The sequence below is a fragment of the Prionailurus viverrinus genome, chromosome C2, assembly GCF_022837055.1.
Source record: "Prionailurus viverrinus isolate Anna chromosome C2, UM_Priviv_1.0, whole genome shotgun sequence".
Lineage (NCBI taxonomy): Eukaryota > Metazoa > Chordata > Mammalia > Carnivora > Felidae > Prionailurus > Prionailurus viverrinus.
Genome location: NC_062569.1, coordinates 33,762,530 through 33,780,480, shown reverse-complemented (window position 1 = coordinate 33,780,480; position 17,951 = coordinate 33,762,530). Strand labels below are relative to the sequence as shown.

Sequence of the window (17,951 nt, the reverse complement as noted above, 5' to 3'; positions counted from 1 at the left end):
TCTTTTCCCTCCTGGATGTTTTCGAGACATTCTTCTGCTTTCATTGAGCTCGCAGTCTAGTTATGCAAACACCTATTTGGTAGGAAAATAAAGAGTCCCCTGCTCCTTTAAAAAAAAATAAATAACTGATAATTTTAGAAACCCTTCGGTGGGATCATTTTAAAATATTCAGTAAGTTTTTAAGTTTTATTTAAAAATTATTTTCAGTTTGATGTGTGTTGTTTGTTTTGTTTTTCCCAAAAATCTTTTAATTTCTAATTTGCTCTTAGGCAATTATCTTTGCGTTGACAGGTTCGTCGTAGGAATTAGCCAATCGCACCCGCTCACTTTTTTAGTTTGGCTTAATTTTATCAAACTAAACTACTACTTCTGTGTCAAAAAACAAAACAAAACTATTCTGGTTTTGATTTTTATCATCTGTCAGACTGCTAAAACTGAAAGACCCAAGAAGACAGAGCTCGAGTCAATTTGAAAGCTGTCTCAAATCCTGGAATTCTTGCCCTGCTCCATCCTCTCGCGAGATTTGGAAGCCGGAAGTGGGTTCTATTTCAGGCGTCTCTGCGAGGCGTGTGCCCAGTTAGTGTTGGCGGGAGCTGAGCGATCAGTCTGCTCCTTCCTCGCCGGCCTAGGCTGGGTCTGGTCTAGGGGCTTGCGGGCAGCGCTCCCCGTCTCCGGCCGGCAGGATGCGGGTGGCTGTGGCCGGCTGCTGCCACGGCGAGCTGGACAAGATCTATGAGACGCTGGCGCTGGCGGAGAAGCGCGGCCCCGGGCCGATAGACCTTTTGCTGTGCTGCGGCGACTTCCAGGCGGTGCGCAACGAGGCCGACCTGCGTTGCATGGCCGTGCCGCCCAAGTACCGCCACATGCAGACCTTCTACAGGTGAGCAGCGAGGTCCGGGCCTCAGACCCAGCGGTGCGAGGCGTGACTAGCCGGCAGTGAGTGAGTGGGAGAGAACCCGGACTGGATTCGAATTCCCCCTGCCACTGACTCGCTGTCTCCCTTACTTACCTTCTTTGTTCACGCTGTGTCTAGGAACTGGTGCTTCGTAAATGTCACTTTTCTCTTTTCCTTTCACCTGTCTTATCTGTTTCGGAAGGGATCGAAGCCTGAGGGGAAAACCTGGAGGAAGAAGCTGACAGGGTAATCTACCTTGCACTTGATAGGACTCTGGGACTAGTCTATTTACTGATGCAAGAGTTTTTATTGGACGCCTCCTCTGTGCTCGTCCGCGTTCTAGAAGCTAAGGTTAAGAACTGACAAAGTTCATTGAGCGTACACTGGCTTTAAACCCAAGGTGGCAGACCTTCATTCTTAAGAACAAGTATAGGCAATTCACTTAGAGCTTTTTAATTTTTTATAATGAGCTCAAATATCTCCTTTGGGCCTTATTTTGCTTTTCTGCTATGCCCGATTGCATGGGCATGCCTAATTGCTTTTCTCTATGCTTGATTTCTGCTATGCCAACTGACAACTTTACTCTTATGTTCTAGGTATTACTCCGGTGAAAAAAAGGCCCCAGTTCTCACAATTTTCATTGGGGGAAACCATGAAGCCTCAAATCATTTGCAAGAGTTACCCTATGGTGGCTGGGTAGCGCCAAACATTTATTATTTAGGTATGTGTTCTGGGTAATTTCTTGCTTTGTTTGTAATGGAAGCGCCTGTCAGGATTTGTGTAACAGGCAGCATCTTGAGATATATGGTGTTTGCGAAATGTCTCTTAATTTAAATAATCATGAAACTGTAATTAGAATGGTTAATTTAAGTAGGTAATTATGAAAATATGTCCATGCTTCTAGTATTTTAAGCAATATAGATAATAAAACATAGTAAAAAATGCAAAGGCCTTATGTACTGTTCGCAATCCCTTTATTTTTTCTTACTCTTTCTGTTGATTGAGAAAACTCAAACTTATTATGATGGAAATTGTTAAACATACAGAAGAATAGAGAATAGTGTAATGAATCTCTGTACGTGTTAACCAGTTTCAACAACTATTATTCTGCCATCCTTATTTCAACCCCACTCCCCTCTAAACTTTTACAGTAACTGTAATTCCTCATTATTTATTGCTTAGTTCATGTTCAGATTTCTGTGATTATCACAAAGATGTTTGTTTTACTTTGTTTGACTTGTTCAAATAGAATCCAAATGAGGCCTGCACATTTCATTTGCTTGTCATGATTCTGAAGTCTCTTAGGCTGTAAGTGTCCCTTTTCTCCCCTACCCATGCTTGTTATTTGTTGAAGAAAATGGGAACTTTTTCTTGTAGAATTTCCTGTGTTCTGGATTTAGCTGATTGGAATTTCTTATATTGTTTAACGTGTTCCTTTTATCCTCTGCATTACCTGTAATCTGTGTTTAGATTTACAACCGGATTAGATTCAGGTTCAATTTTAGTCCTGTTAGACTATTTAGTCCATTCTTTTCTTCGCTTAAATGTTTTCAGCTCTAATGATGACATGATAACTTCAGAAATATAATTTATCTACTTCATTACTGATTGTTCTTTTGACAACTGTAATATTGTGAAAAGATGTTTGAAGATGATCAATCAGAAATAAAATATAGAAACTGCAGGTTATTGATACTTTATACCTGTTGACTTTCAGATGTATAACCTATAAATCCATCATAGGACACTTTTCCTTATTTCCCTGCCAGCCCACTGTAATATTTGACTAAGTACCAAATTATGTCTATTTTTCTCTTAACATACCTAATCTCATTGGCCCTTCCTTTCTGCTTAGTATCGTCCCTGATCTGCTTCTAGGCCTTTCATCCCTAGTCTGCCTCTTATATTGTTGGCATATTGCTATGTGAAAGAGTAACTTCATCTTGATATTTAATTTTCAAATAATTTTAGGACTGCATGGAGTTCTACGCCTTTAAACTGTTCTTTTAGTTAGTAAAGAGATTGCTTCTGCCTATGGTAATTTTATTTAACTGCGTACTTTTTCAGGTTTGGCTGGTGTAGTAAAATACCGAGGTGTAAGGATTGGTGGAATCTCTGGTATCTTTAAATCTCATGACTATCGAAAAGGTATTGTTCTGAGAATTGTTTTTAAATTTTAGAACTTGCATCTGTCAGACTAACTTAAGCATAATATATAGTTTGACCTTTTCATGGAATTGTTTCTCTGAACTGACTACTTTCAAAAAAAATTGTTTTTAATGTATGTTTATTTTTGAGACAGACAGAGTGTGAGTTGGGGAGTGGCAGAGAGAGAGGGAGACACAGAATCTGAAGCAGCCTCCAGGCTCTGAGCTGTCAGTACAGAGTCCGACGTGGGGCTTGAACCCATGGACTGCGAGATCATGACCTGTGCTGACTGAAGTCGGATGCTTAACCGACTGAGCCACCAAGTCACCCCTGAACTGACTACTTTATTTTATACATATGAAAAATTTGAGAGTACTAGAACAAATTATCTCTGTATCCACCATCTAGTTTTTTCAAGTCTTAGCGTTTCGCCACTTTTAGTTACGATTTTATTTTGTTTTATTTACTTTTTGAGAGAGCGAGAGAATGTGTGAGCAGGGGTGGAGCAGAGGGAGAGGGAGAGATAGAATCTCAAGCAGGATCCATGTGGGGCTCGATCTCACAACCATGAGATCATGACCTGAACTAAAATCAAGAGTCTGACGCTTAACGGACTGAGCGACCCAGGCACCCCAGTCGGGATTTTAAAGAAATAGTACAGATTCAGTCAGAGCTCATAGTTTATCAGTTCTCAGTCCTATTCTCCTTTTATCCTTCCCTTTCCTTACCACGAGTCACTCTTCTGAATTTGGTGTTTGTTATTTGCTTGATTATGTCATTACCAGATAGGTAACAGCTTTAAACAGTGTACAATGTAGCATGTTTTAAATTTCATATGAATGTATCATTTTGCGTGTATATTTCTGCAACTTGTTTCATTGTTTAATGTGTTTTTGAAATCCATGTTGATACATTCATTTTAATTTGTGAATAGTATTCTATTATAGAAGCATATCGCAGTGCACTCATTTATTCCATTGTATCTGAAAAAATTGATCTTAAAGGAATAGCTTGAGTTCACATTGATTTCAAAATTTTATGAATTAAGTTGGCAGCTAAAACTTACATCCTCTGTGTAACTGTTAAATCACAGATCTGTTCCCTGCTGCCCTGCTCCCTATGATTCTAAACTATTGGCAGGGGAGTACAAAAATAGGTTGTCTCCTTCACGGCAGGTGTGAGTGCAAACTGTCCTCCACTCTTTGGAGGACAGCTGGTAATCTGTGGAAATTATAAAAGTACTCTGACCCAGGAGTTCTACTTCAGGAATTTAATGTACAGATATATTCCACACATGCAAGATGATGTGTACACATTTATTATTTCAGCCTTGTTTGTAATGGCAAAAGGTACGAAGTAATTAACTCTAACATAACTCTATCATGATAAAACTATACAATGCAATGCTATGAAGCTAATTTTTTAAAAAAGTAGAAGAAAGCAACTCTATGTGTAACTGATACACAAAGAACTCCAACTTAAGTGAAAAAAAAAAACAAGAACAAAAACCAAGGCATAGAACATGTTTCAACTATGCTGCTATTTGTGTAAAAAAAAAAAGAGAGGATAAAGAAGTTTGTGTATTAAATGCATAGATGATGTCCCTGGAATAAAATACTAAAAGCTGATTAACTTGAGTTGCCTCTAGGTAGTGTTAGTAGTTAGTAGGAATAGGAGGATCCCTGCCTCCCATTGTTTTATCAGCTTTGTTGAGGTAAAACTTACATACTATTATAAGTATACAATGTCGTGATTTTGGTAAATTTATGTAGGGTTGTGCAACCATCCAGATTTAAAACATTTCTAGTATTCCCAAAAGTTTTGTAGTTAATCCCTGCTCCCACCCCAGCCCTGGGCATCACTGGTTACTTTTTATTCCTTTCTGATGATATCTCTTAAATTTTAAACTATATGAATAAACAACGTATTCCAAATTATAATTTAATTTAAAAAATCATAAGCCCCTCAATTATTTAGATTTATAGTTAGTGATCACTCATTAGTAGAAAATACCAACATTTTTTTTTTTTTTAATACCAGCCTTTTAAGAGCAGTGTTTTCATAGAATTTTTAAGAACCAAAACGGTAATGACAGACCTCCGTTTTGGAAAAGTGTGTGTATGTTATTTGTATTTGCTGTATTTAAGGGAGTTGAATATAGCTTATTTCTCTTCTTTAATTCCAGGTCATTTTGAGTGCCCCCCTTATAATCCAGCTACAATAAGGAGTATATACCATGTGAGAAATATTGAAGTCTATAAATTAAAACAGGTATGTAAAAATTACATTGCAGCATACTTGAAAAAATTAGTTAAAGTCATTCTGTACCCAAATGTGTTTTGATCATTTTGGTATACCACTTCCAAGAAATATTTCAGTATAGAATACTTCAGTATTTCTAAAGTTTGGATCTTGAGTTGCTTTTAGGAGGTTCACAGATGAACATTTTTTTTTTATTCTAATGTTATGCATTTATTTTAGGAAGTAATAATAAAATAGAACATTTAATCTATGACTGTGTATATTACTACTTAGGATAAGGGTAAAGAATATATGTTGGAATAAAGTGATACTTTAAAGAAAATATTAGAATATTTCATTTTATTTTTTTAAATTTTTTTATTAAAAAAAATTTTTTTTTCTTAATGTTTTTATTTATTTTGAGACAGAGAGAGACAGAGCATGAACAGGGGAGGGGCAGAGAGAGAGGGAGACACAGAATCCAAAGCAGGCTCCAGGCTCTGAGCCATCAGCACAGAGCCTGATGTGGGGCTCGAACTCACAGACTGTGAGATCATGACCTGAGCCAAAGTCGGACACTCAACCGACTGAGCCACCCAGGCGCCCTAGAATATTTCATTTTAAATAATGGTATTAAGTAGGGAATAAATAATGGTAAGGAAGATGGAGAATGTGGTAAAATTGTGAAAGTGGTATTGGAACACTGGCTTAATTAGAGAGTAGCTGACACTAGGTTTTTGTTTGAGAACCCATTAAATGCCTGACACTGGGCTAAGCAGTTATCACACATGACATTTCATGTAATCGCCACACAATTCTGTGCGGTAAGTATTACTCTAACTTTGTCACGTTAAGGATGAGAGATCAAGGCTCAGATAGGTAAGCAGCCTTCCAGGGAATTCCCTAGGAGTTAGGTGGTGGAGTCGCCTGAAGCTGTCAGACCCTTCCCACCATGCCCTACAGCCTCTGCAGGAGCTTAAGGATGCTTGTGGGCGTTTCTTTAATGTCCTACTCATAACAGGTCCCTACCTTGAATCCTTTTTCCCTTTCACCCATCTCAGTCCTACCAGTGTTTGACGACCCAGCTTAGGTACCAGTTTTCTAGTTTAAAGCCATCACTCTTCTCTGAATTTTCATCACACTTACTGCCCGAATCAGTTATTCAGCGATTATTCGTATCCTTTATCTTGTATTGTCTTGAACACATAAATTATTTTAATTTAGTTTTCCAAGTTTTGTTGCCGATTACTTGAAGGTGCTGGGGATGTGTAATGTATGGAGTATATTTTGTAGCCTCCCCATGAAGACACCAGCTACCTTGAATACCTCTAGTATAATTTATGTAGCAAACAGCATTTTTTACGTGTATGCTCTATGAGTCCATTAGAAAAAAAGAAGGGATTTATCTTTGGGTTTTACTATATTATTTACATTAGAGATCTCATGAAATCTGTGTCTCTATGTATCTTAAAACAGTTCCTTTACTAAAAGTGACAAGAATAATGGTTATTGTATATTTCAGAAACCCTATATTAAAGACCATGGCTAGTTGGCAGTTAGATCAAAGTATGTCTCTGTTGACCTGCCTTGCCATGGAATATAAGGATGATTTGTGAGGTAGAGAGAAAGCTTTTTCTCCTTGCTTACATGAGTGAGGAGTTTAGCATTTCTTAGTATTTCTGTGACCTTCTTAAATAAAGTTTGCTTAGAATGAATTACATAGAAATCTCAAGATCTAAGCGGTTAAACAATTGTGTGGTGGTGGAGAGAAAGTGTAGGGGATTGCTTTTGGCTAATCTGTTTTTGGGTTTTCTTTCTTTTTCTGTTAAAGCTGAAGCAACCTATGGACATATTCTTATCTCACGATTGGCCAAGAAGCATATATCATTATGGAGACAAGAAGCAACTTCTCAAGACTAAATCTTTTTTCCGACAAGAAGTGGAAAATAACACATTGGGAAGTCCTGCTGCCTCAGAGCTTCTAGAGCACTTAAAACCTACCTACTGGTTTTCCGCACACCTTCATGTGAAGTTTGCAGCCTTGATGCAGCATCAGGTAGAAACCAGAACATTCTTTGATTTGACAAACACTTAGCAAATATCTGTAGGCTAAGGCACTGTTGGCACAGTTGTAACTTTAGAGAAAGAACTCAAAGATAACTTTGCTTTTGCGAGTAACTCCGTATCCATGGGGCAGGGAAGAGACAAGCAGGCAATAAGTATTATTATTCGTGATTAGTGATAGTAATAAGTTTGTGATGAAAAGTGCCATGATGCTGTGGAAGTGCCTACACCAGACTCTGGTGAATTGGGGATGTAGACACAAAGATGAAGAGATTGAGAAGGTTTTCCAAAGGAATTGATTGTGCCAGGAAGCAGTAGAATATGAGGGCAGTGTAGGTAGGGAGCCCAGTGTGTGCCAAGGCTAGAGGTCTGAATGCGTGGTGCGCTGGGGGCTGCAGCAGTCCCTGCAGCTGAGGCGAAGGGAGAGATGAGGCTGGAAGGACATCCTAACTGCCTGCTGGGCCATGTTCTGGAGTTTGGGTTTTAACCAGAAGGTAATGGGGAAAGTTGGGGAGTAGTGAAACCAGACTTTGATTTTAGAAAGATTAGTTTGGTAGCATTTTTGTGTATGGATCATAGTAACGTAAAATGGGAGGCAGAGAGGCTATTTAAGCATAAGATGAGGTTCTAGCCTGTGGCAGGGAGGGAACACAGAGAACACGATCTCCAGAGAGATTTTGGAGGCAGAATCATCAGGATTTGGTGACAGAGGGGGACTTCCAGAATTTTCCTTGGGTAGCTGCATGGGTGATGGTGCTTGATGAAAGGTAGAGAATAAATAGAGATTTCAACTTAGGCTTTTATGGAGATAGTTGTTTATTCTTTTCCCCTCCCATTCTGACTGACTTTCCACCTAAAGTATTCCATAGGGAAAACATTTAGAAAACGCTGGGTTAGCAAGGTTAGAAATTCCTTCTTGAAGTCTTCTTCTATAGAATTCCTGAGAGTCTTTAATGTGCTGATGGGCGTCATCTTTCTCCAAGAGTGAGTGGAATGTGGGGTGCAGTGCTGCTTGAACTTGACCATATTCTTTTCTGTGGTGGAAGTGCACTTTAATGATGTTCTTCAAGTACAGTTTGGAAAATTCTGTTTGGAAACATTCCTGTGGGCCCTTTCTGTTGTGGGCTTATCCTTACTCCCCAGTTTCATTGGGAGAAAGAGGCAAGGTGACTCCTTTTCTCTTCCTTTGGATCACTGCCAAGGTGATTATCCTCTTTAAATGTCCAAGTTATCTATTCAGATCAGTCACCTTTTCTACATCTTTGTTATTCTCTCCCATCTTCTAGGGCTCATGACATGCCCTAGGGCTCATGACACGCTCAAAATCCTAGGGCCTGGATTTTTACTGAACCATGGGCTTTGGTTCTTTCCCCCCATTCCATCTTGGGTTGTCAGCCTCAGGGAGTTCTATCTCTGAATGAATATGTTCAGTCCCTTTTAATTAGCTCCTCAACCTCGCCTGCCTTTGCCAGTGGTCTCTTTCAGCCCCTTTACCCACACCAAAGATCACCTTTTCTCAGAACTGCCCCTCTGTCAAGATCTGCCTGCACTCTCTGTGCCTTCACCTCTCAGTCCATCACCACCATTGAACTGAAACCTGGCCCACAGCAGGGTGTCCCATAGCTGCTTCCTGTCCTTTTTCCTACGTGGGCCTTACTGTTCTCCGTGAGTCACTTTTGTACTTCATCCAATATGACCTTCATGTTGTGGTCCATCACCCCCTGCCCATGTTTCTTTTCTGCCAATTCAGTTTTTACAAAATAGCTTACTTGGAATATAATTTACATGTCATAAAATTCACCTATTTAAATGTACAATTCAGTGAGTTTTGGCATATATCCAGAGTTCCAGAGGTTTCCAGAGCAAACAGCACATAGCCCAGTTGTAGAACATTTTCAGTACCCCAAAAGATGTCTTGTGCCTGTTTGCTGTGCTGTTTGCTGTCAGTCCTTGTTCCTGCTCTCAGCCCCAGGCACTAATCTGCTCTGTGTCTCTGTGGATTTGCCCTCTTTGAAATTTATATAAGTGGGATCAAAGTCTATAGTCATTGGCACGTGGTTTCTTTTGTTTGTGTGTTTTTGAGGTTCATTCGTGTAGCAAGTGTTAGTATTTCTTTCATTTTTATTGTTGAGTAATATTTCATTCTGTGAATGTATCCCATCACTTTTGGTGTTGTATCTAAGAAATCTTTGCCTAATCCAAGTTTATAAAGATTTTTCCTTATAATTTCTTTTAAAAGTTATATAGTTTTAGCTCTGCCAGATTACTTTTCAGCTCTTCTGTTATCTTAGCCTTTGCGTTATATACTTTGATTTAGCACTGGCATTATCATCAGCATTAGTGTCTGCTTTGACTTTTGTAAGGAAGTTGAAGCCCAGAGAGTTTAAGTGCATTGCCCGTTATTACACAAGTGGTTGTAGAACTAACTTATTTTGAAAAAGTGACAGTTGTTGCTTTGACACATAACTTAGGGGTATGTTTAATAAAGATTGTTTCCATCCTATTCTGTGTATGAATTACTGTGATAATTTAACATTCTTTCTGGGGCTGCCTGGCTGGCTCAGTCAGTTAAGTGGCCAACTTCGGCTCAGGTCATGATCTCATGGCTCGCGGGTTCGAGCCCTGTGTAGGGTTCTGTGCTGTCAGCTCATAGCCTGGAGCCTGCTTTGGATTATGTGTCTCCCTCTCACTCTGCTCCTTATCTGCTCATACTCTGTCTGTCTCTCTCTCAAAAATAAGTAAACATTAAAAAAAAAAAAATTTAACATTCTTTTTAAAATTATGGTTCATATTTGTAGGCCAAGGATAAAGAACAGACGGCCAAAGCAACAAAATTTTTAGCCTTGGACAAATGCTTACCACATAGAGACTTTCTTCAGGTAAAAAGAAAATGAAATAACTTTGCAATATAGTTTTGCTCTTCCAATGATTAAACAAAAATTAATTTTCCCTTCAGAATTTATTTGTGCTCTTTATAATTTATGTATTGTGAGAATTTTGGAATACGTTACATTAGTGTTTTTAAGCTACTAAATTAAATTCCTTTTAAATTTTATTGTTATACTGTAATTCTTAGCATATTAAAAATAGAAATTTTTTTCTTAAAATTATCAATTTCTTCCTATAGGTAATAGAAATAGAACATGACCCCAGTGCTTCTGAGTACTTAGAGTATGATATTGAGTGGCTCACTGTTCTAAGGGCTACTGATGATCTTATTAATGTGACGGGGCGCCTATGGAATATGCCTGAAAATAACGGCCTGCATACAAGGTAAGTCTGACATTTAGGGTTTGCTCTCTCTGGTGCATGCACGATTTTTTGTCCCCTCCACCTTTTTTTTTTTTTTCCTTAAATCAAGCGAATTATTGTTAAATGAGTGTCAGAATAATTCAAGGGTTACTGACTGGTATGGAAAACTACAAATTTTCCATCTAAGGGATGTAAGAAAATGGGCTATTGAGTACCAACCCAAATTAGCACATAAAGCATGTATAAAACTATAATGTGGTGATGATTTGGTTCACACATTAAAGTAACTTATGCTTATTTTAGAGTGTGAGTTAAGAACAGCTTTTTCTTTTTTCTTTTTTAAAAATTATTTATTTTGAGAGAGAGAGAGAGAGAGAGAGAGAGAGAGACCGCAAGTGAGAATGGGGTAGGGGCAGAGAGAAGAAGAGTGAGAGAATCCCAAGCTGTCAGCACAGAGCCCGATGACATGGGACTCGAACTCATGAACCATGAGATTGTGACTGGAACTAAAACCAAGATTTGGATGCTTAACCAACTAAGCCACCCAGGCACCCCAAGAAGAGCTTTTTCTAAGAATTGTTTTTATTTCAAAATGGTCCTTTGGTAAATTAACTGTAATTTTATTAAACGGAATTTTTATATGTGGTTTAGATTTTATCCTTACACCTGATGTCCACAGTTAGATCTTACCATTTGTTGTCTGAGGCTGATAAAATGTAAAAAGCTATTGTTTTGGACTTTTGTAGGTGGGATTATAGTGCAACAGAAGAAGCTATGAACAAAGTATTGGAAATACTGAATCATGACCTCAGAGTTCCATGTAACTTCAGCGTAACAGCTGCTTGTTATGACCCTAGCAGGCCACAGACACAAATGCAGTTGGTGCATAGGATCAATCCTCAAACTACTGAATTTTGTGCTCAGCTTGGCATCACTGACCTAAATGTCAGGCTGCAGAAGGCCAAGGAAGAACATCACTTGTGTGGTGAATATGAAGAACAGGAGGACCTGGAGAGTAATGACTCTGGTGAAGACCGTAGTGAATATAACACAGACACGTCTGCCCTGTCCTCTATTAATCCAGATGAAATAATGCTAGATGAAGAAGAGGAGGATGAGGATAGTATCGTAAGTACACACAGTGACATGAATACACCGTCTGTAGAGCCTTCTTCTGATCAAGCTTCTGACTTCTCTGCAAGCTTCTCTGATGTCAGGATCTTGCCAGGTTCCATGACTGTATCTTCTGATGATACATTGGGTTCCCCAGATGGCAGAGAGGGGAAGCCTGGTGAGGCTCTGGAGTCGGAGGATGGAAAGGACTTAACCGAGTTGCCCCTGAAGAGGCTGAGTGACGAACATGAACCTGAACAAAGAAAGAAAATTAAGAGGAGGAATCAAGCCATCTATGCTGCAGTGGATGATGACGATGCAGCATAAGACAATTTACTTAGTATTATATGTAGATATGTGATTTTTAAGACCATATTTTTAGAGTTGGATTTTTGACACTCAAGACTTAACTTTGTAATAATGAAGTTACATGAGAGAATTTTAGTTAGGTATTGACTTTGTCTTTAGTCCTTTGTATATTTCAGATAAAAATATTAAAATTTTATATATTTACTTGATTGAGTACCTTTTTTTTTGAAGACGTATACCATTCACTTTCATTATTTTCAGGAAACACTCACGGGATACCTACTCTGTACCAGGCACTTTTCTGTAAAATGACACTATGAAGATGAGTAAGACCGGAATTTCTACCTTTGAGGAGTTACTACCACTGTGAATATTTTTGTGTATAAAATATGGCATCTTTATATTTTGTTTTGCAAAGTCATTGTTGCATGTACGATTTTGTATGCTTTCATTTTATTTATTATAAATATTTTCCCTGGTCTGCTCTTAACGTCTGTCAAATATAATTGAAATTGAAGATGGTAGGTAAGGTTTCAGGAAATAAATTACTTTAAATACTAAACATTGGTAAACATAAAGTTTTACATTTAATTGCTGAGATGAATATAACCTTGTTGATTTTGGCATAGTTTAGCTTTAGCTTTAATTTTAAGGTGACTATAGTAACTGTACAGGTCATTTTTGACACAGTTCATCTTAGAATTAATTACTATCAGGGATTGAATTGCACAAATGCTGCCCCTCGTGCTGTATCATGTGGCTTGTTAGTAGTAGAGTATTTTATTTTTAATGTTTATTTATTCTGAGAGAGAGAGAGAGAGAGAGAGAGAGAGCACATGCATGCAAGCAGGGGAGAGGCAAAAAGAAAGAGAATCCCAAGCAAGCTCTGTGCTGTGAGTGCAGAGCCCTAAGTGGAGCTCTGTCTCACGAACTGTTGAGATCATGACCTGAGCTGAAACCACGAGTCGGACACTTAAATGACTGAGCCACCCGGGCACCCTAGTACTAAAGTATTTTTAAAGATCCACATGGAAAAACTATCCCTCCATCCTGTCTCTGGTTAAAAATGTCTGGATCACCTGAGGAGATGGTTACCCTGCACTTTGGATGAGGAGTCATGAATCCAAAAACTATTCTGGGATGTTATCCCACAGCAGTCCAAATCCAGGGGTCATTAACCTAGGAGAATGCTGTAGCAACTGGCTTCCATCTTGTCAGCATCTGACTTGAAGAACGTGGAGCAATTTCTGTTTATTGCTATCCATTGTCTTTCCCTTTTTAAGTTGAATAGTTATTTTAGTTTTCATTTAGTTTCAAAAGGATTTTCCTCATCACTGATTTAATGGAATCCCATAGTTCTGACATTTAGGTTTTTTCCCCCCAGAAATTATTATTTTTTTAAATATAATTTATTGTGAGATTGGTTTCCATATAACACCTGGTGCTCATCCCAACAGGTGCCCCCCTCAATGCCCATCACCCACTTTCCCCTCTCCCCTACCCTCCATCCACCCTCAGTTTGTTCTCAGTATTTAAGTCTCTTATGGTTTGCCTCCTCCCTCTCTGTAACTATTTTCCCCCTTCCCGTCCCATCTTCTGTTAAGTTTCTCAGGATCCACATATGAGTGAAAACATATGGTATCGGCCTTTCTCTGCCTGACTTAATTCACTTAGCATAATACCCCCAGTTCCATCCACATTGCTGGAAATTGCCAGATTTCATTCTTTCTCATTGCCAAGTAGAATTCCATTGTATATGTAAACCACATCTTCTTTATCCATTCGTTAGTGGATGGACATTTAGGCTCTTTTCATAATTTGGCTATTGTTGACAGTGTTGCTATAAACATTGGGGTACAAGTGCCCCTATGCATCGGCACTCCTGTATCCCTCGGGTAAATTCTCAGCAGTGCTATTGCTGGGTCATAGGGTAGATCTATTTTTAATTTTTTGAGGGACCTCCACACAGTTTTCCAGAGCAGCTGCACCAGTTTGCATTCCCACCAACAGTGCAAGAGGGTTCCTGTTTCTCCACATCCTCTCCAGCGTCTATAGTCACCTGATTTGTTCATTTTAGCCACTCTGACTGGCATGAGGTGGCATCTCAATGTGGTTTTAATTTGTTTTTCCCTGATGAGGAGTGATGTTGAGCATCTTTTCATGTGTCTATTGGCCATCTGGATGTCTTCGGTAGAAAAGCATCCATTCTTCCCATTTCTTCACTGGATTATTTGTTTTTCGGGTGTGGAGTTTGGTGAGTTCATTATAGATTTTGGATACTAGCCCTTTGTCCAATGTGCCACTTGCAAATACCTTTTCCCATGCCATTGGTTGCCTTTTAGTTTTTGTTAATTGTTTGCCGTGCAGAAGCTTTTTATCTTGATGAGGTCCCAATAGTTCATTTTTTCTTTTAATTCCCTTGCCTTTGGAGATGTGTCGAGTAAGAAATTGCTGCGGCTGAAGTCAGAGGTTTTTTTCCCTGCTTTCTCCTCTAGGGTTTTGATGGTTTCCTGTCTCACGTTCAGGTCCTTTATCCATTTTGAGTTTATTTTTTTTAATAGTGTTAGAAAGTGGTCTAGTTTCATTCTTCTGCATGTTGCTGTCCAGTTCTCCCAGCACCATTTGTTAAAGAGACTGTCTTTTTTCTATTGGATATTCTTTCCTGCTTTGTCAAAGATTAGTTGGCCATACATTTGTGGGTCCAATTCTGGGTTCTCTATTCTATTCCATTGGTCTATGTGTCTGTTATATGCCAATACCATGCTGTCTTGTTGATTACAGCTTTGTAGTACAGGCTAAAGCCTGGGATTGTGATGCTTCCCTCTAGTTTTCTTCTTCAATATTACTTTGGCTATTTGGAGTCTTTTGTGGTTCCATACAAATTTTAGGATTGTTTGTTCTAGCTTTGAGAAGAATGCGGTGAAATTTTGATTGGGATTGCATTGAATGTGTAGATTGCTTTGCGTAGTATTGACATTTTAACAATATTCTTCCAATCCGTGAGCATGGAATGTTTTTCTATTTCTTTGTGTCTTCTTCAATTTCCTTCATAAGCTTTCTATAGTTTTCAGCATGAAGATCTTTTACATCTTTGGTTGGGTTTATTCCTAGCTATTTTATGGTTCTTGGTGCAATTGTGAATGGGATCCGTTTCTTTATTTCTCTTTCTGTTGCTTCATTATTGGTGTATAAAAATGCAACTGATTTCTGTACATTGATTTTGTACCCTGCGACTGTGCTGAATTCATGTATCAGTTCTAGCAGACTTTGGTGGAGTCTGTCACATTTTCCATGTAGAGTATCATGTCATCTGCGAAAAGTGAAACTTTGACTTCATCTTTGCCAATTTTGATGCCTTTGATTTCATTTTGTTGTCTGATTGCTGATGCTAGGACTTCCAACACTATGTTAAACAACAGTGGTGAGAGTGGACATCCCTGTTGTGCTCCTGATCTCAGGGAAAGCTGTCAGTCTTTCCCCATTGAGGATGATATTAGCTGTTGGCTTTTCATAAATAGTTTTTATGAAGTTTAAGTATGTTCCTTCTATCCCAACTTTCTTGAGGGTTTTTATTAAGAAACGATACTGTATTTTGTCAAATGCTTTTTCTGCATCTATTGACAAGATCATATGGTTCTTTTCTTTTCTTTTATTAATGTGATGTATCACATTGATTACTTTGTGAATATTGAACCAATCCTGCAGCCCAGGAATGAATCCCACTTGATCATGGTGAATTATTCTTTTTATATGCTGTTGAATTTGATCTGCTAGAGATTGTTTAATAAAGATAAAAGCAGAAAGTAATTATGTATAAAATAACAGAGTTCATTAATGATGGTTCTCAAAGTAAATAGTAATAAAAAAAAGACAGTCCTCTAGCTTGTCTAATCATGAAAGTACAAATGCCAAAAAAATAAAAGAGATAAGTAACCAGTAAAACAGGGTATTCAAGTAAATATGGGGTTACTCTCATAACTGGGTACAGATAAATTTGATAAATGATTACTTTCCTAGGAAAATAGAATTTACTGAAATTCATTCTTTTTTTAAAATTTTTTTTTCAACGTTTATTTTTGCGACAGAGAGAGACAGAGCATGAACGGGGGAGGGGCAGAGAGAGAGGCAGACACAGAATCGGAAACAGGCTCCAGGCTCTGAGCCATCAGCCCAGAGCCTGACGTGGGGCTCCAACTCCCGGACCGCAAGATCGTGACCTGGCTGAAGTCGGACGCTTAACCGACTGCGCCACCCAGGCGCCCCTGAAATTCATTCTATTAGAGGTAGAAAGTGAAAAAAAAATTCCACAGAAGGAATAAAGTTCTCAAAAGATCAACTCCCATGAAAAAGCAGTTGGCTCAGATGGTCTCAGGAGGAAAGTACCAAATCTTCTAAAGGCCAGATAATCCCTAATGTTAGGTAAACTTCCAAAATGTAGAAAAATAAAGGGAAGTTTAGTTTTCTTTTTATGAAGCAAGTATGGCGATGATACCTAAATCTGATAATTTGCAAAAAAAAAAAAAAAACCCCACATATGACTATTGCTGCCGAAGTCCTAAACAAAACATTAGCAAACAATTTATAGCGCATTTTAAGCATGACTGATACAAAAATGGTTCAGTATTAGGAAATGTGTTGATGTAACTCACACAGTGATAGCTCTAAGAACAAACATCATGATTATCTCCATTGATGATGAAAAGGCCTTTGGCAAAATTCCACACCCATTTCTGATTTTGTGAAAAGTAAAATCTAGCATCTTGTTTCATGGGGAAACACTGTAAGTGTTCTCATCAAGGGAAACTAAGCAGAAGGTCAAGGAGAAAGACAGGATCCCTACTACCTCCGTTACATTTTAACATTGTGTTGGTGTAAAGAGCAAAACAATTAGACCAAAGGGGCACCTGGGTGGCTCAGTCGGTTAAGTGCCTGACTTGATCTCAGCTCAGGTCATGACTTCCTGGTTCATGAGCACTTTCAGGCTCTTTGCTGACAGCAAGAAGCCGGCTTGGGGTTCTCTCTCTCCCTTTCTCTCTGCCCCTCCCCGGCTTGTGTGCAAGGTCTCTCTGTCAAAATAAATACAAATTTACAAAAAACAAAACAAAACAAAAACAAAACAGATGAAAGAGAACAGTGAGGGAAATCAAGATTGCAAAGGAAGAGACAGCTATATAGAGATGAACTGAACATTTAGGTGGAAAACAGGAAAATCAAAATTAAAACTAATACAGCAAAGTAATAAGATAAAAATTGACCTACAAAGCAATAGGTTTCACATACACAATTACCATTGACTGGTGCAATACAAACAATATCAAAAAGAAATAATAACAAATGTACAAAACCTGTAATGAGGAAAACCTTAAAATACACACAAAAATGCAAAATTAGACTTGAACTAACGGAAACCTCTCTTATTCTTCGATAGGTAAACCCAACATTTTAAAGATGCCAATCCTTCCTAAGTTAATACATAAATTTAACATGACCCCAATCAAAATATCAGCACATGCTTTTATTTTTTGTTTCTTTTCCTAGAGCTAGGCAAGTTACTTTTAAAGTTCATGCGGATAAATAATTTAGAACAGACAGGAATATCCCCCAAAAGAGCAATAGATTATGCTAGCCATATGAGCTGTTAAAACATAATATAAAACCTCTATAATTAAAGCAATGTGTATTGGTTAATGAATGGACAGACCACTGGAACAGAAAGACTGGAAGTAGGCCCAAACATGAAATGTTAGTATATGATTTCAGTGGCATCTCTAATCACTGAGGAAAAAGATGATGTTTTAAATAAATAGGGTTGGATCTCTGGATATCCATTTGGAAGCAAAACACCCCTTTTTTATATTTATATATACACATACACATATATACATATATATTATAAATATAAATATATAATATATAAACTATAAATATA

The 17,951-nt window shown here is 38.2% G+C and overlaps 1 protein-coding gene across 1 annotated transcript; it reads left to right on the top strand.

The window, feature by feature from the left end:
* The first annotated feature begins 554 nt into the window (after nt 1-554).
* On the top strand, nt 555-12,226 carry DBR1 (debranching RNA lariats 1). Its single transcript, XM_047876473.1, has 8 exons — nt 555-880; nt 1,492-1,616; nt 2,963-3,043; nt 5,229-5,314; nt 7,116-7,340; nt 10,147-10,227; nt 10,476-10,621; nt 11,347-12,226. Exons 1-8 carry the CDS (start codon nt 684-686, stop codon nt 12,038-12,040), a joined length of 1,635 nt encoding a protein of 544 aa, XP_047732429.1. The 5' UTR covers nt 555-683; the 3' UTR covers nt 12,041-12,226.
* Nucleotides 12,227-17,951: the final 5,725 nt, after the last annotated feature.

What these genes read in the sequence shown, in the direction of transcription:
- DBR1 (XM_047876473.1), top strand. Translation starts at nt 684, where the DNA reads ATGCGGGTGGCTGTGGCCGGCTGCTGCCACGGCGAGCTGGACAAGATC. An exon ending in CACATGCAGACCTTCTACAG is followed by an intron (nt 881 to 1,491) that starts GTGAGCAGCGAG and finishes CTTATGTTCTAG; the next exon opens with GTATTACTCCGGTGAAAAAA. An exon ending in AATAACGGCCTGCATACAAG is followed by an intron (nt 10,622 to 11,346) that starts GTAAGTCTGACA and finishes GGACTTTTGTAG; the next exon opens with GTGGGATTATAGTGCAACAG.